This window comes from Lutra lutra, chromosome 3 (assembly GCF_902655055.1).
Source record: "Lutra lutra chromosome 3, mLutLut1.2, whole genome shotgun sequence".
NCBI lineage: Eukaryota > Metazoa > Chordata > Mammalia > Carnivora > Mustelidae > Lutra > Lutra lutra.
Genome location: NC_062280.1, coordinates 163,467,015 through 163,489,526, shown reverse-complemented (window position 1 = coordinate 163,489,526; position 22,512 = coordinate 163,467,015). Strand labels below are relative to the sequence as shown.

Sequence of the window (22,512 nt, the reverse complement as noted above, 5' to 3'; positions counted from 1 at the left end):
TCAGAATAAAAGACTGATTTGTATAAAATAATGGCACCTATATGCAATGTTAATTAGTAGGTTCTTCTTAATTTCAAATGTCCCAAAGTAAGAAGTTTTAAAGGGTAAAAATCTGACTACTATCGATGATTATTCAGAATATAATGTAATTTCCTATTAATGTACCACTTTATCTTAAATGTTTTTATTATTTTTTTACTAGAAGTGCTTTATTTTAGAAGTGAATTGAGAGGCACCTGGGGGGCTCAGTGGGTTAAGCCTCTGTCTTCAGCTCAGGTCATGATCTGAGGGTCCTGGGACAGAGCCCTCCATCAGGCTCTCTGCTCACCAGGGAGCCTGCTTATCCCTCTACCTCTCTGCCTACCTGTGATATCTGTCCATCAGATAAATAAATAAAATCTTTAAGAAAAAAAGTGAATTGAAAAGGTGAACATTATGTTATAAATCAAGTTGAAGTCCATTGAGAATTTCCTAGTTAACTTTCATTTACTAATAGTTACTAATGACTAGATATGAAATTAGAAACATCTACATAAATAATTACCAGTTTTTAATAGGCAAAAATTAGAGTTGAAGTATTCTCTTGATAGACGTACACATCATGCACCATGTCTTGATAGAGGCTCTAGTACTATATCCTTCTTTATAAAAAAAAAAAAAAAAAAAAAACTTCATAATCACCAGGAAACTGGGTTAGAAAAAAAAACTCTGGATTTTGTAGCCATCATGTGAACCTCCTTGATTTTTTAATAAAAATCAAAATACATATGATTACATTTAATCTCTCTAATTACTTGATGAATAAATGTTGTACCAATAATCAAAATAAAGTCTTACTAAACTAATAATGCAATATGGGGAAATATGGTATAAACAAACCCTACATAGAGAAGTAAGAAAAATTTAACACAGCAGCACAACTCAAAAATTAATAATTGCTATTAGGCTTTAAAGGTCTCTTTAAATGTACTGTTATTCTATGTAAAGAACTCTATGCATTTGATTTAGGGACACAGATTAATTTGTTGGAGGTCTTCAGCATGACTCCTTTGTATCTCTGGGCCAACCTTGTCATTGATATGTATCGTCCAGAGAATGCCAGCTACCTAAGGTATTTCTTAACAACCTACTTGTTATATTATGTAGTTTCTATTTTTACAATGTATGTGTCAACTTCAAGGATTTTAAGGTGATTCACAAACTTTAAATTAACAGGGTGAGTATGAATTCCAAAAACATCCCAAAGCATAGAAACAAATACTTTTGTTGAGTTGCAGCATTGTGCACAAAAGAGTGGTTTGGCAGCAATGTGACAAGTGACTTAGCATATGACACTTTGAGGGCAAACAGCTTCCAGGGATTGTAGGATTCCAGGTTTTTTCCTGATAGATTGGGGGCTATGGTGTCTCAGGTAAGTAGCTTTCAAGCCTCAGGCAGCTAAAACTCAAGGAAACAGAAGATAAGTGTGTTTGGTAATAATACCAGATAAAAGAGTACAGTTGGGTTTTCTGGTAGCCTATTTTTATCTCTCCACTGTCTGCTGCTCTTCCCTAGAGATCTGCTTTCTTTTTCTCTACGATTTTCTATCCAAGAAAGTTAATGGCACACACAACATCAATAACACAACTAATCTGGGAAGTAGACATGAAAAGTCTATCCTAAAGGAGTTCTAGAATTAAAACCTTGTAAAATAGGAATCAAGAGTATAGGTTCCAGTCTCAAGTATTTTTTCCTTGGGAAGGTCACTGAATATAATTTTTTTGAATATCATTTTTAATGGGGGATTTGTATTTGTTATAAGAATACTTTTATCTCTACAACTCCCTTTTTCTTTCTCCTTTCATTTGTCCTAAATTTATGCAGTTCTTGTCATTATATGTGTGCCATTTGTTTCACCCACCTTTGCCATCAGCTGTCATCTTTACATTAGTTCTTTTAGGTATAACATATCCTCAAATTATACTCTGCATCCGCATATACTGGAACTAGACACTTCTTTCCATATAACATGCCAGAGGTTTTTATTAAAGGATATACTCTAACTTTCCAGCTATTTATACATAAAATTCATTCATGTGATATACTTCCAAAGAATACAAATACATATTTTCCCACAATCACATATAGACTATATAGTTCATATCAAATATGAAAACTAATAGTTTTGAAATTTATGGAGAGTTTTTACTGAGTTAACACAAGAAATCTTTATGTAAAAAATCACTACGTAACAGCTTGTGGAACAAAATGTTTTCCTCAATAAATCCACCTCCCCCTCCTCTAATCCTGACACTCTTATGTCCCCTATACTAAATTTTGTGATGAACCTTCCTGCCATTCTACCAAATATTAAAAAAAAAAATAAGACCACTACCCATATATTGTCTCAAAATTCTATCCTTTGCTTATCTTTATAATTATTTTTATTTTAAGGAATTCATAAGTGTATTAATTGCTTATATGCTTCTAAATTTGACAGCCAATTATCAGTGATAATTGGTCAATGAAATTTCACATTGTTTTGATGTAATAGTCTTTCTCAATTTGTGTCTAAAATTATCCTTATACTTCAAAACATTTATTACCATATGTTGCTTAGATTGAAAATTTTAATTTATTTTACTTTTATTATTCATAGAAATTAAGTGAATTTTTATGTCTTCATTCTCAATCATATGGCACTTTCCTGGGGTCCCTCAGAAAGTTTTCTTTTTCAAAGAAAGACAAGTAATAGTAAAGTAGGATCCAACTATATTATGATACTAATAACTGCAGAGATTTTTAAAAGAATTATTCAGCAATATTATTTAAGCTATAGCTCTAAATTTGGAAACATTTTTGATGTAGACACATTTCTTCACTTGTAAAATACTAAAATTGGCAGTCGAAGTAATAGAAAACTTGAAAGTAGGGATAACTGTCATATAAAGGAAAAGGTTAGAAAAAATACTCCTGCAATTCCTTGAATCTCAGTCCTATAGACTTTTACAGGTGAGTTCTACTATACTATAGTACAGTACTATAGTATATGTAAATATATACTATTTTATATAGTAAATAAATACTATTTTATAGAAATAAATACTATTTTATAGAAATTATCAAAAGGGAGCGCCTGGGTGGCTCAGTTGGTTAAGTATCTACCTTCCACTCAGTTCATGATCCTGGAGTCCTGGGATTGAGCCCTGCAACAGGCTTCCTGCTCAGTGGAGAGCATGCTTCTCCCTCTGCCCTTCACCCCCTTCATGCTCTCTCTCTCTCTCTCTCTCTCTCTTTCATAAATAAATAAATAATTCTTTAAAAAAAAAAAGAAATTTTCAAAAGTATAGGAAAAGAAGAGAAAGCACCACAATATATTTTAGCAAAATAAGGTAAAGGCAAACCAAGGAAAGATAGTTATAAGCTAATTTCATGTATTGAAAAAGATGCAAAATATCTAAATTCATCAAGTCCCATGATCTAATGGGAAATTAAACCTAATTAGCTATGATCAAGTGAGGCTTCTCTCCAAAAGCACAATTACTTATTATTAAAAATTTTATTAATGTAGTACAACAAAAATGGACTATATCATGCAAATGAGAGTAAATTGTCAAATAGCACACAAACTGGGCTTGTTTGAGCATCATTTAATGATTTTATTATTTTATATTTCACTTCATAAGCTACTAAAAACTTACAAAAACAGAAATAGTAGCAGTTGTGTGGTTATTCTTTGTTCATTATGCTGTAGAAAACAAGAGTCTGTAATGGGGCTGGATCTCATGTTACAGGAGAGAAACTTCAGTCCTTAAGTTATAAGGCATTTACAATACATGTATGAGCAGGAGGAATCAAAGCCTTGGGGTCAACAAAAATTTAATCATTGGACTGTATTTGTTTTTCTTGTTTCTATCAGGAGGGAAAAACAGAACCTTTATCTGGAGGTTAGCATGCAATGAATTATTGTGAATAAGTCAATACACTATCTTCAATGTAAAGAATTTTTTCTATAAATTTCAATAATTTCTTACTATTATTTTAAAAATAGAAAAAAACAAAAGTAGAATTTATTTTTTAGAGAAATATTAGGTTCACAGCAAAATTTGAGCAGAAGGTATAGAGATTTCCCATATACCTCCTGCCCCTGCATATGAATAACCCTTTCCATTATCAACACCCCCCACCAGAGTGGTGCATTTGTTACAATTAATGAACCTTTATTGACAAATCATAATCACCCAAAGCACATAGTGTACATATGGATTCACTCTTGGTGCACAGTCTATGGATTTTAACAAATGTAAAATGACATGTACCCACCATTATCATATCGTACAGAGAAGTTCCACTGCCCTAGATATCCTGTGCTCTGCTTGTTCATTCATACCTCCCTATCCCCAAAATCACTTCTACTGTCTTGATAGTTTTTTCTTTTATAGAATTGTCATATAATTAGAAGAATAAATACATAGTATATAGTCTTTTCAGAATGGCTTCTTTCACTTGAGAATGCGATTAAGTTTCTTCTGTGATTTTCTGTGGTTTAATAGTTCATTTATTTTTAGTGCTAAATAATATTCCATTGTTTTAATGTACCACAGTTTATTTATCCATTTACGTATCAAAAGATATTTTGGTTGCTTTAATTTTTGGGCAATGATGATAAAGTTACTATAAACAACAATGTGCAGGATTTTGCATGGATGTAAGTTTTTAATTCTTTGAGAAAATCCCAAGAAGCACAAATGCTGAACTGTATGGTAAGAATATGTTTAGTTTTGTAAGAAACTGCCGACTATCTTTCAAAGTGACTATGCCATTTACATCCATACCAGCAATGAATGAGAGTTCCTGTTGCTTCACATCCTTGCCAACATTTGGATGTTATCCATGTTCTAGTTTTGGCAGTCTAATAGGTGTGCAGTAGTATCTTATTGTTTTAGTTTGCATATCCCTGATGACAAACGATCACATATGTGGAGTAGTTTTTCACATGTTTATTTTAAGTGTTTATATTTTTTGGTGAGGTGTCTGTTAAAGTCTTTGGCCCTTTTTGATTGTTTTCTCATTGTTATGTTTTAAGAGTTCTTTCTATATTTTGGGTAACAGTCCTGTAGCAGAAATGTCCTTTGCAAATACTTCCAATCTCTGCCTTGTCTTTTTATCTCTTGAAAGTGACTTGCAGGGCAGATATTTTTAATTGTAATCAAGTCTAGCTTATCAATTTTTTTCATGGACCATACATTTGGTATTGTATCAAAAAAATTATTGTCAAACCAACCCAAGAATGTAAAGAATTTTTTTCTATAAATTTATAGATGATTCTATAAATCATCTAGGTTTTCTTTCATGTTATCTTCCAGGAGTTTTATAGTTTTGCATTTTACACTTAAATTTTTGCTTCATTTTGAGTTAATTTTTGTAAAAGTTGTAAGTTTTTTTTTTTTTTTCCTTTTTTTACATGTGAGTATTCAGTTCTCTTCTCCCCATACCATTTGTTAGAAAGACTGTCTTTGTTCCATTGTATTGTCTTTGCTCTTCAGTTGACTGTTTCCTGAGTGGTCTATTTGTTACCTCTCCATTTTGTTCCACTGATCTATTTTACAAGTCTTTGTGTCAGTATCTACAATAAGTGTTGAAGTCGAGTAGTGTCAGTCCTTTGACTTTGTTCTCCTGTGATGCTATTTTGACTATTCTGGGTCTTCTGCTTCTCTCTATAAACTTTAGAATAAACTTGTTGATACCTATATAACTTGCTGAGATTTTTTTTTTTTTATTACTGAGATTTTCTTTTTTATTGACAACATTGATTCTTCCTATCCATAAAGATGGAGTATCTCCCCATTTACTTAGTTCTTTGATTTCTTTCATCAGCTTTTTAGTTTTCTTCATATAGATCCTATTTTTATTTTTTAGATGTATACAGAAGATTTTATTTTACAAGGTGCTAATATAAATGGTAACGTGTTTTTAACTTCATATGTCATTTGTTCATTACTATTATATACAAAAGCAATTTAATTTTTTTATATTAACCTTATGTCTCACAACCTTATACAACCTAAATACAATAGTTTAATAGTTCCTGGAGATTTTTTGTCAATTCTTTTGGAATTTTTATGGGGATGATCATGTTATCTGGGAGCAAAGTTTTATTACTTCCTTCCCAATCTAAAAACCTTGTATTTCCTTCTCTTATCTTACTAGCTAGTACTTCTAGTACAGTGCTGAAAATGAGTGGTGAGATGGGACATCTTTGCCTTCCTTGCCTGATCTTAGCAGGACAGCTTCTAGTTTCTCACCACTAGGTATGATGTTAGCTCCAGTCTTTTATGTATAGTCTTTGTCATGTTGAAGACATCCCCTCCTATTCTTAGTTTGCTGAGATTTTAATCATAAATAGTTATTGGATTTTGTAAATGCTTTTCCCACATCTGTTGATATGGTCGTGTGATTTTTCTTCTTTAGCCTATAAATGTGATGGGTTACCTTAATTTATTTTTGAAACTTGAATTGGCCTTGCATTTTGGAACAAATCCTACATGGTTATGTTGTATAATACTTTTTATACATTTTTGGATTGAATTTGCTAATATTTTGTTGAAGATTTTTGCACCTGTGTTCATAGGAGTTATTAATCTATACTTTTTTTCTTGTATATTTTTGCCTCGTTTTGGTATTAGGGTAATGCTGGCCTTATAGAATGAGTTAGGATGTTTTCCCTCTGCCCTTACCATCTGACAAAGACTGTAGAGAATTGGCATAATTTCTTCCTTGTTTGGTAGAATATTCTAATGAGCCCATCTAGGCCTGGTGCTTTCTTTTTTAAAAGGTTATTAATTATTTATTGTAGAGGGCACGGATTGCATGGAGCACTGGGTGTGGTGCAAAAATAATGAATACTGTTATGCTGAAAAAAAATAAAAAAATTAAAAGGTTATTAATTATTAATTGAATTCCTTTATTAGGTATAGTCCTATTCAAGTTTTCTATTCATCTTGTATGAAGCTTGTAGGTTGTATATTAAAAAGAATAGGTCCATTTCATATAGATTATCAAATTGGTGGGCATGGAGTTTTTTAATAATAGTCTTTTAATTTCCTTTTAATATACATGAAATTTGTTGTGATGGTCTCTCTTTCATTGCTGATATTAGTAATTTGTGTTTTCTCTTTCTTTCTTAATTGGCCTAGTTAGCCCAATAAAATATTGAACACTTTAAAATCTTTAAAACTCAGGAAACGAGGATTAGAAAATAACTTTCTTATAATTTAATAAGTGATATTTACAAAATCTGTATTTAATGGATAAATTTTTGATGCTATGTTAGGAAAGTCAGGGATGAGAAAAAATATTCCGTTATACTGTTCTTACTTTACTGGATGTCCTGGTTGGTGGCATGTGATTAAAAAAAAAAATAGAGATGTAAAAATTGGAATAGGAGGCAAAATTGGCCTTATGTAGACACGGTATAATAATTTGACATAGAAGCAATATACAACTATTAGAATTAACACAAAGTTCAGTTAAGCTGCCAAATACAAAATGGATTTCAGTGGTATATAGAAGTCAGCAGTATTTATTTATACTAGCAATGACCAACTATAAATGTTAAAAAATATCATTAGGCTAATAATAACAAAAATAATGTCTAGAAATTGCCCTCACAAAGAATGTATAAGAACTTATTGCTCAAAATGTAATTTATTAAGTAAGAAAGAGCAACAGGGAAGAAAATAAACTACTCTTTTTTTTTTTTAAGATTTATTTCTTTGAGAGAGAGAGAGAGAAGGCATGAGAGGGAGGGATAGAGATAGAGGGAAAGAGAATCTCAAGCAGAGATTCTGTGCAGGGCTGGATTTCAAAACCCTGAGATCACAACCTGAGCTGAAACCAAGAGTCGGTCACTTAATCAACTGTATCACCTACCTCTTTCTTATTGAACATGCTAACCGTAATTGGTGTTGCTATTTCTTAGTGGAAAGATAATAGAGAAAGATAATGGAAAGTCCTAAACTATATGATATTTTAGCAGGATGTATCTTGTCTCTCAATATGTTGATTGTAAATAAAGCCAGAATCTAAGGATTATGGGATTTAACACCCTGGAATATATCACATAAAGTATGGGAATATAAAAGGAAGATATTTCACCCTTTTTGGAAGTTGTGTCCTACTTTAATCATTTGAAACCTCATGTGTGAATTCTAAATCATAGTACATTCTGGTATATAAGGAAGGGACCCAGGGAGCTGGAGAATTCTCAGGCATAGCCATCTTTTATCTGTGCTTTGTGATTGCCTGGACTTCTTAAATTACTGGTAAGAAATCTATAATTTCTTATAAGAGAAACTATAATTACTGAGTCTGATTTGAGTATTTGACTTTTGGTGTTATGTAAAAATCTTACAAAGAGAACTCCAATAAAAGGTAAAACATGTTCGTGGATGGGCAAACTTAAATGTGTTAGTTCTGCTTAAATTTATCTATATACTCAATAAAATTCTAACAGATTTCTAGGAGAAACTTTTGGGAAACTATGCCTATTCTATAATTTATGTACCAAGATAAAGTTAAGGATATCTGTTATAATTGTAAAGTGGAAAGTTAAATATACATACATTATATGCATGTATATGTGTGTGTATCATTAGTAGACATTAAGACACTTAACAAAAATGTAATAGTAAAAAGTGTAGTTTTTGTAAAAGAACTGAAAAATCGGGGAGAGAGAGCCCAGAAACAGATCTGTGAACATGTGGTTATTTCATATTTGATAAGAGATAGTATATTGGCAGCAGGAAAATTACACATTTTTTAGTAGATGATATATGGTAATTTGACTCAGTGTATGGACTTTAAAAGTTGGATTACAAAGTTGGGTAAAAAAATTGATTTATATAGATTAAATGCCAAATGTCAAAAGTAAAATTAATGACATAAAAAATAAGATATTTTTGTGACCACAGTGTTAGCAACATTTTTTAAAAACAAATCCATATAGTATAAACAATATGCAAATAATTTTTACTTTGGCTAGGTTAAAGTGAAAGATTTTTTATAAAAAAAACTACATTACAGGCAAAGTTAACTTCTGTATGACAGACTGGAGATGATATAGGCAATGGGACACATAAGCAAATGCTTAATGTTTATATTATAAAGGAAAGCATTCAGTTCAACAACCAAAGCAAATATTTGAAAAAATGTGCTCAGGACATGAATAATTATATAATAATTACTGTGTGCTAGACACTGTGCTAAGCATTTTATACATATTAATTTATTTAACATTCAGAATTATGGTTATTCTCATTACAGATGAATAGACAGGCAGGGAGAAGTAAATAATGTTTATTTAAAGTTTATTTTTGTGTAAGTAAGTGATAGAGGCAGGATTTGCCCTTAGGCTGTCGTGGTTTAAGATCTGTGCTCTTTGTTAATTTTGTCAATTGCCTTTGAGGAACTATCTGCATAGCTGATATATTCACAGCTTATTCAGTAAATGTAGAAATGTATATTAAAATAAAAATTGCATACCCTCTTGCAAGTAGCAGATTGGCAAAAATGTAAAGGCAGTACAATGAAATATAAGAATATGGGGAAATTGGAAACTTTGAGCATTGCTGATGAGAATGTAAACTTTTATAAGCATTCTGGAGATGTTAATAACCTGTGGTTAAAACACATATGGAGATATCCTATGTCTACCAGTTAGTTATCCGGTAGAGTGAATACCCCCAAAAATCTTTCCTACAAGTCTACAGAGAGATATTAATAAAGATAGTCATCACAGTGTTGTAGTTTTGGGTAGCACAGAGGCAAATTATAAGTCCATTTGGAGAGGTACATTTACAACTGTAAGATCTATCTATGTGCTTGTATGATAAATGAATACATCAAATATAATGAATTACATTTATTATAAAAGAGGCTCAAAATAATTTAAAAAATTAACATTGAATGGAAAAAGTAAGAGCATAATATAGTTTATAGGACAGTGCTGTTTATAAAAATGAAAACACATTTCAAACAAAACTATATTATTTTTAAAGACATTTTAATACTTAATTCAGCATAATTTAGGTGGATCGAAAATATGTACACTAAATATATTAGAAAAGGTGCTGTGGGTGTGTGTGGCAGGGGTAGAGTATGGAAATTTGCATTATGTGAAAAATGCAATTAAAATGCATTTAAAATGAAAGAAATTTTAACTTCTAAACCTGAATGGTTTTTGTATTGTTTAGAGCATTCATATTTATATTTGGTTAATTGAAAATAAAATCATGAACACATTTAATATGTAAATATCCTCAAGTCCATTATGTGTTATGAACAAAAGAATCAGTGTCTTTATTTTTTTATTTTTATTTTTTAAGATTGTATTTATTTATTAGAGAGAGAGCACAAGTAGACAGAATGGCAGGCAGAGGGTGAGGGAGAAATAGGCTCCCACTGAGCAGAAAGCCTGGTGTGGGGCTTGATCCCTGAGCCAGAATCATGACCTGAATCATGACCTGACCTGAAGGCAGATGCTTAACCCACTGAGCCAGGTGCCCCAAGACTCAGTATCTCTAAATATGCTTTTATAATCATAATAAAGTCAAAAGCAAATGTCCTTGCAACAATTTAAAATTTATATGTATTTTAGATGCTTCATTCTTTAACATACCTCAACCTAATATTTACCAACCTAAGGCTGCTAAAGCACTGGTCTTCCTTCAATAAGCACCCTCCTGAAGCATACATTTATTTTAATAGGAGCCTAGTCTATTTAATTCGATTAACAATCAAGAAAAACTGTTTTAAAGAAAATGAATTTAAAATAAGGAGATTTTTCAAATATAAAGATAAAAATATTGTTATAATATATCTAAAAATTTGACATTTTAATATAAAGCACTATGAAAATGAGATATTAAAATATCTATAGTCTTAATACAATTGATTTTTAACTTATTTTTTATTTTAATGCCAACTGAATGTAAACAGAATGAGAGTGTTTAATCCCTAATATTTCCTCTTGAGAATTTTCCTTGATTTTAGATATGATGTGAATACTGGATGACTCATTCAATATGATTCAGTGCCCTTGAGGAAGGTTAAATAGAATAGCTCAAATAGGGAAGATGAATTCCCTATAGTATCTCAGAATATAGCATTTTTAAAAGCTAGAAATATTTTTCCACACAATTAGCATAAAATCACATTGTCAGGGATTTGCCTTCAGGTCATTAACTAATATGTTCACTAACAACGTGCACAAAGTAGATTGAAAAAAATTTTCTGAGTCAGAACTGTGACTGATTTGGAATTAAACCGTGCTTACTGGAATTCTATCAATAGACTCTTACATTCAGTATCTCTGTTGTAACCCTGTAATGACATTCAAAAATGTACTTTCTACCTCATCTATTTCTTCAATACCTAAATACGCTTTAAACAAAATTTATTTAATTCTTTTGTATTTGATCCTTCTCTTACTAGCAAAGAAATGTGTCATTTATTGTAGAGTGGAAAATAATGTTTGCTGTCTTTGTAAAGCTTTAACATGTGTTATGTTATGGCATATATATTGTGTACAGAAGGATCATATTAAATAATAATATTATGACAAAGACAAAAAATGAGTCTTTAGGAAGAAATTATCTACAATTCATGATAAATTATGAAAAAAATGTCCCCATTATCTTGAAATTTCAAAAAACCAAAACTTTAAGGGTGATTTTGTGTGCTAATATGTCAATTCACTCACTCTGGGTAGCATGAAAAATTCTCTGAAATCAAGTCCTAAAAGGCTTATCAACAGTCCTTGAATTAACGTGATATATCATTATAGGTAGGACATGGAACAGTTTGGAAAACATCCTTATAAGGGCCCAATCCCTTGTTGCAGAATAGCAACTCAGTTCTTATACATGTCAAGGGATGGAACCTGAGATTTTTACATTTCCCAAAACTAGTATATAATATCTTCCCAGCTCATAGGTTGTTTTTTTAATTTTAACTTTTTATTAACATATAATGTATTATTAGCCCCAGGGGTACAGGTCTGTGAATCATCAGGCTTACATACTTCACAGCACTCACCATAGCACATACCCTCCCCAATGTCCATAACCCAGCCACACTCTCCCTACCCCCCACCCCCTGGCAACCCTCAGTTTGTTTTGTGAGATTAAGAGTCTCTTATAGTTTGTCTCCCTCCTGATCCCATCGTGTTTCATTTTTTCCTTCCCTACCCCCTCTAAACCCCCCACTTTGCCTCTCAAATTCCTCATATCAGGGAGATCACATGATAATTGTCTTTCTTTGACTTATTTCACTCTGCATAATACTCTCTAGTTCTATGCACGTTATTGCAAATGGGAAGATTTCATTTCTTTTGATGGCTGCATAGTATTCCATTGTGTATATATATACATATGTGCCACATCTTCTTTATCCATTCATCTATTGATGGACATCTGGGTTCTTTCCATAGTTTCTTTCCCAGCTCATAGGGTTTTATGAGAACTAAAAAGAACTAATTTATTAGGGAGGAAAAAGTGATGTAGAGTTGTGATTGTAAAGGATCTGTAAGATCCACTCACTAGCAAAGTAACTTACTTCTTTAATTCAACCATTCAGTTTAAGAATGTGGCTCAACAAGATGGCAATTTAATTGCTCTGGATAGATAAAAAGCATTATCGCTCAAAGCTGGTTCAGAAACATTCTTCACAGTACTACTGTATCCTAGAGATGTTGCGTAGATATTCTGGAATAGGTTGGGATCTTGAATCCCCACTTCATGCTTTCATGCTCTTGACATATTCACACAGACCACTGAAAATACTACTATAGTCATCTGAGATAGCAGGAAAGAGTGGCAAGTGGCTGTAAGTTCCCAGAACTGAGCTAGAGTAACCAATCCCCTGCCAACTTGGACTTTACCTCTTCTGATGTGCTATCAGCCATCTCAATGATGATGATGTCAAGAGAACAGTTTAAGCCATTGGGACCAGCTGGAAAAGGGAAGTCAGCATCTTAGCTGTCTCTACAGAATGGAATGTGGTGGTTGAGAAAAATCTGTCTTGACCAGAGAAGCTGTTCTTAACTCAGAGATGCTTGGTAGGATTAGATCCAATACACAAGGAGTATACCAAACTGAGAAAGACATAATTTTTCAGGAATGGAAATCTAATATGTTGATTTTTGTTTTGTTTTGTTTTACTTCTCCACTCCATCCTGATTATATTCTTTCTCCAAAGATCGTTGTCTTCTTCGTATTCATATTTAGAGTTTTTCTATGGGATGTGTACTGCAACTGTTTTTCTGACTTTTTGTATAGTCATCCATTTTGCTAATAGTAAATTTTGCTATGGAGAGTTTTTCTTTGTTTTTTATTTTAACAAATACATAACTCTTCTTTTTTGTATAGATCCTAGATTTTTTTATGATGGTATGCTTTATGTGCTACATTACGATATCCTATATATTGAAATATATCTGTATTTTATGTATGATGTTAAGGGCTGAAGTGTATTCTCCTAGAATTTATGTGTTGAGTTCCTAACCCCTCTATACTTTAGAATGTGACATTTGGTGATAGGGACTTGAATGAGATAATTAAAATGAAGTCACATGGGTGGGTCATAATAAGAAATATTAAACCACAGACACACAAAGGGAACACCATGTGAAGACACAGAAGATGACCATAAAGAAGCCGAGGAGAGAGACCTCAGAACATTTTGATCTTAGACTTGTAGACTCCAGAACTATAAAGGGATAAATTAGTTATTTAAGCATCCCAATCTGTGATACTTCATTATAGCAGTCCTAGCAAACCACTGTATATGGGTACAGATATCAATTTATAGCTATTTCACATACCCATACAAAAATACATTGTGTTTTGGTAGTAATGATGGAAAGAAGTGGAGAATGTGCCTAACTTTACTTTATCAGATAATAATCTATTGTGGAAATCACTAAGTGGCTAAGTCATCTTTTATTCAATGTATTAAATAACACTTACCACTTATTAAATTCCTTTATATACCTGCATCAGATTTTGGACTCACTCACTTTCTGCATTATATAGAAGGCTATATGGAAGTTTGCCTTTGGAAAACCAAATTTTCAGACATGTCATCAGTGAAGGGGACTTGGAAACACAGTGAATTTTATTGCCTTTAATACCTGACATCTGTGGGATTTAACTTACTTCCAAAGTTTACCTGGTACTCTACCTACTTTAAGATCGGTTCAGGAATTGTGGGACACATGACTTAATGCTGTTGTAGGAGAAAACTGGTTAGTTATGAAGCTATTCAAAGGATAGATTATCTCTGATTTACTAATAATTGGCTATGTCTACCAGAAAAATAAATGAAGCCAGTCTAGAATAACCCAGTTTTCTAAAATTAAAGATAGCCCCTTCTATCATATGATTTCTGTTAACTGAGTATGAAGATAATCTTACAGATTATATGTATCTGAATTTTTCCTAGGTTGAATACAGATTAGAAGTATGACTTAATAAAAAAATAAAAAATAAAAAAGAAGTATGACTTAGATGTACTTTAAAGTTTTTGCACTTTTTTCTTGCCATATGTAAATAACTAGTTAACACTTGTCATCTTTTCAGTTTAAAGTATAATTCGTATGCATTATTCTGAAATTTCATTTACTAATAGCATGATTGTTTATTCTTTCATCTAAATTGAAGAGCTTATTAACATTTTTAGAACATATTATCACTGCAGTTTTCTGTTAACTATGACATTTTCCTAATTTGGTAAAATGTATTTATAGCTATTAATTTTTATAAGTGGAATTATTGTTATAAATGTATACAGCAAAACATGTCATTGTTTAACTGAAAATGCCTTAAACTTTTTTAAAAATAAAAATAAACTTTTTTAAAAATAAAAAAATAAAATTAAAAAAAAAATAGGGGCGCCTGGGTGGCACAGTGGGTTAAAACCTCTGCCTTCGGCTCAGGTCATGATCCCAGAGTCCTGGGATCGAGCCCCGCATTGGGCTCTCTGCTCAGCAGGGAGCCTGCTTCCTCCTCTCTCTCTGCCTGCCTCTCTGCCTACTTGTGATCTCTGTCAAATAAATAAATAAATCTTTAAAAAAGAAGAATTTAAAAAAATATAAAACAATAGCAGAAGACAAATTTCAGTTTATCAGATGCTTATTGCCTTTATTGCCTCAATCAAATTTTATAACAAGCCCAACATCAGTTTCTAATATTAATAAGCATTTATCTGGCTCATAGGACTGTGGGTTGGTAATTAAGACTTGACTCTTCTGGGCTGCTCCAGCTTGTGGTAGACTTATGCACATGTCTGTGCTCAGCTGTTTGTTGGCGTCCAATGGGATGATGACTGATAGAAATTGAATCTGCTCAAGAAGTCTCCTACCTCAAAGCAAACTAGCCCAGGAGTGCTCTGAGGGCAATGGTAGAGATCATAGCATGTAAGTAGAAATAGGCAAATGTTTCTTTGATATTCTTTCTGCTTATCATTTGGTCACATCTCTTTAGCTAAAGCAAATCAGGTGGTTTAGCTTAGATTCACTATGGGGAAACAATTGGGGTGAACATAAGGAATAATGACAGAACTGCTTTTACATATTATCACACTTGGGAAATTAAATCCCTAGTGTTCATAGAAAAGATTTCTGAAGGTCCTTTTGGTCTCATTTGTTATGGCATTATGTGTTGTAGTGATTCAAAATTTACCTCTAGTTTTCTAATGAGCTTAAATCAGAAAGGTTTTTAAAAATTTTATCAAAGATAATAAAATTTTCCACTATGCAGTGGTAATAGTGATAGTTTCTATAAACTGAATGTTAGATATTTTTAGGAGGTGTAAAATATATCTATAATACATGTAATTTTACTGTCTCAAAGATACATCCAAGGATTTTAGAATTTAAAAATAAAGGTTGGAGCAGAATCACAGATAATACAAAATATCTTTTTTTAATATTGTTGAGCAAACTTATCTCTTTAGCTATTTTTTTTCAGAAATAATATAAATTTCAAAATTAGGTGAATCGTGATTGTTTCATTTTGTTTTTATTTAGTAAAATAACCCTAAATTTGTTCTCCTTTGGTGATACAACTGTAGGTCCTTTTCTTTTCTTTTTTTTTTTTAAAGATTTTATTTATTTATTTGATGGTTAGAGATGGCCTGAGAGGATACCCAAGCAGGGGGAGTGAGAGAGGGAGAAGCAGGTGTGGGGCTTGATCACAGAACCCTGGGATCAAGACGTGAGCCAAAGGCAGCCACTTAATGACTGAGCCCCCCAGGTACCCCTGGCTTTTCACTATGAATTTAACTTAGTTTATCACACCTTGCTCAGTGCAAAATCTGTAATTTCGGACATCTCTAATATTTTCCTAGCGACCTTAACTACACAATGATTTCCTTTTGGAGACACTTAGTGAGCCATTTCCTTGGGATTGCTGTCTGGCATATTATAGTCTCTGAACATAAGGCATAGGTAGCATCCTGAACATAAAATAACTGTTTATCTATTTTCAATTTCTTTTTGAATTTGTGCAATTTTGCAGTTACTTTATGCTTTTCATTCCCTATTACAAAATTAGGTACTAATATTTTTTAAGAATAGTAACTATGATTCTTAACTAGTTATGTAAATATTAAAACATATGCCTTGATAAAAATAATGATAATAATGTTTTAGAGGAAGAAGGTCTTGATTCATTGTTTCAATTATATCCATTTATTTTTCCTGTTTAAAATATGGTCATGGTCGACACAGTGTATACCATTAATGTCTCATGAAATTTATTTGGAAGATAAATATCTGATGCTATCAATATCTGAAATTAATTGGAGAGTATTGTCTATTTAAAACGCACAAATTCAGGGATTATAAAACATCTAGATTTTATTGTTTTCTTTAAGCAGTTTTCAAGTACTTTGACTTTGTGTTGGTAAATGTTTATTAGTTTTATGAAAGGAAGGAAGGAAGGAAGGAAGGAAGGAAGGAAGGAAGGAAGGAACAAGGAAGGAAGATGAAAAGAAAAGAAGAGAAAAGAAAGAAAAGAAAAGAAAGCCTTACTTTGGAGTATACAAAGTTGAAGACACCAACGTGACATCATGAATGCCAAGTTGAAAAAAATGTGTACAGTTCTTCCTTTGAGCCATTATGAACAGTCTCTTTTAGCAAGCTTCAGTATCCCTCAGTCCTTGAATATCTTGTCTATTTTCAGATGATATAACAATAGCTTTGGCTTATTCTTGTAGATCTTTGGTGGAGGCTGGGACTAACTAGGGTACATTACAGGAAACTATAGTGAAATTGAGACTAGTATTCCTTATAAGTAAATACCACTCTACACTGGCCAGAGAATTAGGTCAGAGTCAGTGTACTTGCCAGTGTTGAGGTATGACAATGAGGTTGGAGACTGAGATGATCTAGAGGAAATAGTTTTTGAAAATAAGATCCAGGGTGCTCCTGGCTGGCTCTATCAGTTAAGTGTCTACCTTCAGCTCAGGTAATGATCCCAGGGTCCTGGGATTGAGCCCCACAATGGGCTCCCTGCTCAGTGGAGAGTTTGCTTCTCCCTCTCCCCGCTGCTTGTTTTCTCTCTCTCTCTTTCTCTCAAATAAATAAATCTTTTAAAAAAAGAAAATAAGATCTAAGGTGCTGATTGGCACATTTCTGGACTAATCATCTACATGCAATTTGAAATCATACAGAAAAAGTAAAAGCAGGAAGCAAGCGGGAAGAGAAATATTGTGAACCAGATTCCAAAAGTTTTAATGTCTGAATGAGACAAATGAATATGAAGTATCACATAAGATAGAAGTGGTATCTCATATGTTCTTCACTGAAACAAATTCTTTTGTAGGAGGAAGTAGGGTAATGTTTTTCTAAATGGAGAAATGTGGAAACCTATACTACTCCATATTCACTGGTGACTGAAAGCTTTCACTTGAAAGGTATACTAAGTGAGGAGTGTCACTGAGGTCTATCTAAGTTAAGCAGACAAAAGAACTATCAGGAAAGAGGTAAAGATATTGGAGGTTAGATAAAATGTTCAAGAGAGTAAGAAATGATGTAGAATTGGGATATATTAGAGCTTATATAGAGCATAATGGGGATATAAATCAAAGCGAAGAAGGATTGACTTGGGAGCCTGGAACATGTGGCCTTAAATAAATGGACATTAGTATATGGATTTAGACCTGAGGGTGTCTTAAAGTTAAGCAATCTGTCATCTCTAAGAAGATATTTGGAGCATCCATGAAAGTGTTCTTTCCTGCAGTTAATAACTACTGGACTGGAGGAAGGGCAATCCCACTGGGAACATTAGGTATTCAGGTACCATCCTTTCTGGAAATCATAAGGAAAGATCTAGAAATGAACAACAAAGAAAGAAAGTTCATATATACTTAAGTTCCTGCATTGTGAGTATTAGAATGCTCCTATTTTTCTCTAAAAGTATTTCCACTTTTTAACACACAATTTCCATGAAATTGATATCTAACAAGAAATATGAAAACTTTTTAATGTACATGTAAATGTATCCAACTAATTATATGGGAAATATAGTTTTCAATATAGTATTTCATAAATATAGTAACTGGAAATTTTAGTAGAAGATTTTGGTTAGTCTGTAAGGGTAAAACATCAGACATTATGATCAGTGATATCAACATAAATTGTTTTAACCCATTCCCTACTTATATAATGTTTCACATGTAGAGTGGACTACAAAGATTAATCAAAATTTCTTTATAGCAGTGCCAATTTTCAGGTTAGCATTTAAATTCAAAGAAGACATATTGAAATTCTGATCAGTATGCACTAAGCACACAGTTTAACCTGAGTCACTGCTGATTTAACTTCCTTTAAGAAAGACAACTTTCTAACTGAGAGGAGCCCTTGATAACTATACCCACGCCATGGACACTACTCTTCTGACATGGTCACCAAACAGTAAAATAATTTATTTCTCTAAATACTGTAGCAGGGAATTTGTAGAGCAAGGGCTCTTTTCTTTGAACAATAAAATATCAAGATTAATGTGTAGGCAATATAGCCACATATTCATAAATCCCTAGAACACCAAGCTGGTCATTCTCCTGCCTGCAGTCTCCTTCCCTATCTTTTGAGGTAGAAACAATGATATGGGCTTTGTGTTGCTTCTCTGTCCCAGTTGGACTGCACATCAATCAAGCATACATTTACAAACTTTGCTTTTTAATATTCTCCAAACTGATTATTTTATTTAAATGGTAGCTATAATATAAGTTCCAAGAAACGGTGGTCAGCAAATTGTTTTCAGGCATGGTAGTCTTTCTTAAGGAATGAAGTAATAATGTTTTATCTTCTTTTATATTCTGTGGAATCATTAAAATCTTTTTTTACTTTTTATACCTAAGTGTAATCATCTTGCTTAATAGAGTGCTAATTACAGGTATTCAATAAATGTATGCTGGTCTTTTGCAGATGCCGCAGCACATAGGAGAGACAATTGTTCTCTTCCTATAGTTTTCTTATTCTCCCATTCCCCAACACCAGACAAGAACCAGAACGAGATATAAACTTCAGTTATGTTCAGTAAAACCCATTAAACACTTACCCTGAATTAAATGTTCAAATTTGCAATGATGAAAAATAAGGTATGGCACCAGCCTTCTATGCAGGTTGTACTCTAGCTATCTGTAGCTACATATGAAACTCTAATAAATCCATCAGTCCATGTGATTCAGTTTTGGCATAATTATTTTTTAAAGAGAATTCAATTAGATCAATTATCAGCATTAACACTTCTGAAAAATCCATTTCTTCCTTCCTTAATTTACATTAATTATGAACTGCTCCACACATTCTCATTCCAAACTCCAAAACCTCCATTGTAAGTTTGGAGACTTGTTTTCTCACTCCTTCCTTCCTTTCTTTAACACAGTTGCTAGAACATCCTCCCTCCCTGCAAGCAGAAGGAGGACAAGAGCTGGGAGTAAAAATAAAGAGAAAGTGGGGAAGCTGGTAAACACTCACTTGCTGTATTATTGACTATTTTAAAAATTCCTCTTATTTGATTGACCTCCTGAACTAGATGGCTGAACTAAGCATAAAAGACACAGGATATTCTTCTATATTACATTTGTTTTACAATACATATGAAGTATGGAAAACTTTATATTTCACTATATTCATAATTCTAAGACCAAGGTTTGAGACAGATATTTCCACTGTGCTGTTATCTTATAATATTCCTCCAATGTCTTTGAAAGTAAAGGACAGACCCCTTGTGCATTCAGTGTCATGTTTTGAGCAATACATCTTTGCAGATTATTCTGGAATAATATATATCTCCAACAGTAGTGGGATATCTAAATAAACCCAAAAGAATCATTTTCCTTTTTTATTTTTTAACTTTTCAGAAATTTATTTAGTTTCCGGGACCAGATACTGAATACTGTAAATTTACAGGTTTTTTTATTTCAATCCCAACAACAGTATTTCACCTTAAAAACTTTTAATGATTTTTACTGGAATGTCAGTGGTCCTCATGGTTTGCTAGTTATGTCTTCAAGTCACAATTCTCCTGCTCTGTTTTATTCTTGTGCATTTTTCCAACAAGTGTGTTTGTTGTCTTCTCCTTGAAGAATCTTATTCCACTCTTGAAGTACCTTTGCCTCTTCCAGAAGGGCTTTCTCCTCCTCTTGAAGAGCCCCGTTTTCTTCTCTAAGAGCCTTGTTTTCCTCACGAAGTGCCTGTTCCGCCTTCCACAGAGCCTGTTCTTCCATCTCTAGTGCTAATCCTTCTTTCATCAGGGCTTGTTCCTCCATCTTGATTGCTCTTTCCTGGTGTTGCAAGGCCTTTATCTCCTCATGGAGAGACCTTATTTCTTCCTGAAGAGCTTTTGCTTCATTCTGGAAGGCCTTCTCCTGTTCTCTCATAGCCTTGATCTGTGCTTCCAGAGCTCGATTCTGTTGCCAATAAGATTTTCTTTCTGTGTTCAAAGCATTGATTTTTTCCCCTGCTGGTTTTTGGCTCTCTAAAACCACATTTTTAAACTTCCATAGAACCTCGTTTTGCTGTCTCAAGGATTGATTTACCTCCCTGATCAACTGGTTGTCCATTCGGAAGGCTTTGTTTTCTTGTTGAAGAGCTTTATTTTCTCCCCAAAGGGATTTGTTTTCTTTTCTGAGAGCCTTGTTTTCATCCCTGGACACCTTATTGTCTCTCTGAAGATTTTTTTCCACCTCATGAGACTCATGTTTGAACTTATTTTGGTCTTGGGTGCAAGAGAAAAAAGAGGAAAATAAGTGCAGTATTTTTTCTCTGTTTATCCATTTTGATTGACAGACAACCATTATTTCTTAGTGTTTTATCTGAGCAGAATATATACACTCCAAATATTCTGGGTTCAGCCAAAGGTGAACTATTGATATTTACAACAAAAAATAGTCCTAAATTTGTTGCAAATTTGTTCATATAGAATTGGTTGTTGTGTTGACTTGTACAGGTAATATGGCAGGGATCTAAACAAGGCTCAGTCAGGCCCCACTGCAGGAGAAAAACAATCAAAACATGAAGACAATTCAGTAACTTAACTGTTAGGTTAGTGTAAAAAAGTTTAAACCTGAACACATGTAGGGGCAAATTAAATAATTCTAGGATATATATTGGATATTGACCAAGGTGAATGTATTGAATTGTTTGTGATAAACTGAGTAAAGCTCTGAGTTAAAGTATTTCTACCAAGCTATTAATCTTCCTCTACTCTATTATTTATAATTATATTACTGGTTCTTGATGTGGAAAAATATCACATATTTATATAAACATTTCTCGCTTTGTAAGAATTAGAAAACATTTTTTCAAAGAAGCTATTATACACCATAATTTTACATATATTTACTTAGGTATTTACTAGTGTTGTTAGATATTTAAACAGACATTCATACTTACATTTCTGTGGTCTCTGAATTCCCAGCGAGGCTGATTCCTTTAGTACTAGAAAATAACTAGGCAACATTTTATGTCATCTATAGTGATGTCATATAGTGTTGACAACTAACGAGATAATGGGAGCTATATATATAATGTTTGGGTGTTTTTTTGTTGTGTATTTTAGGAAAAAGGGAAATTAAAATGTAAAATTATATTTAATACTTTAATGTATTATTAAATGAATATGTATATAGCCCTTGCTTTTATTTAAATTATTATAATTAACTTTAAACATTGAGTTTTGTTATTAGCAAAGTAATTTTATTTTATCCTGTAATTGATAAATACTAGGAACTACTATACAATCAAAGGTGAAAGTATTTTAAATAATTTTAAGATCACTGATGAATAATAAGTAGTAAATTTGTATGTTATACCAAGGAAATAACACTAGCAACATTTTTAAAAAATATTTTATTTATTTATTCAACACAGATATCACAAGTAGGCAAAGAGGCAGGCAGAGAGAGAAAGGGGGAAGCAGGCTCCCCGCTGAGCAGAGAGCCCGACGTGGGGCTCGATCCCAGGAA

General features: G+C 32.6%; 1 protein-coding gene across 1 annotated transcript; it reads right to left on the bottom strand.

Moving 5' to 3' along the window:
* Window positions 1–20,425: 20,425 nt before the first annotated feature.
* Window positions 20,426–21,973, bottom strand: LOC125095969 (coiled-coil domain-containing protein 70-like). The gene is given in 3 exon segments (XM_047722544.1): window positions 20,426–20,621; window positions 20,623–21,535; window positions 21,941–21,973. Coding segments are annotated over 2 exon segments (795 nt in total). The 5' UTR covers window positions 21,343–21,535; window positions 21,941–21,973; the 3' UTR covers window positions 20,426–20,546.
* Between the last annotated feature and the right edge of the window lie 539 nt (window positions 21,974–22,512).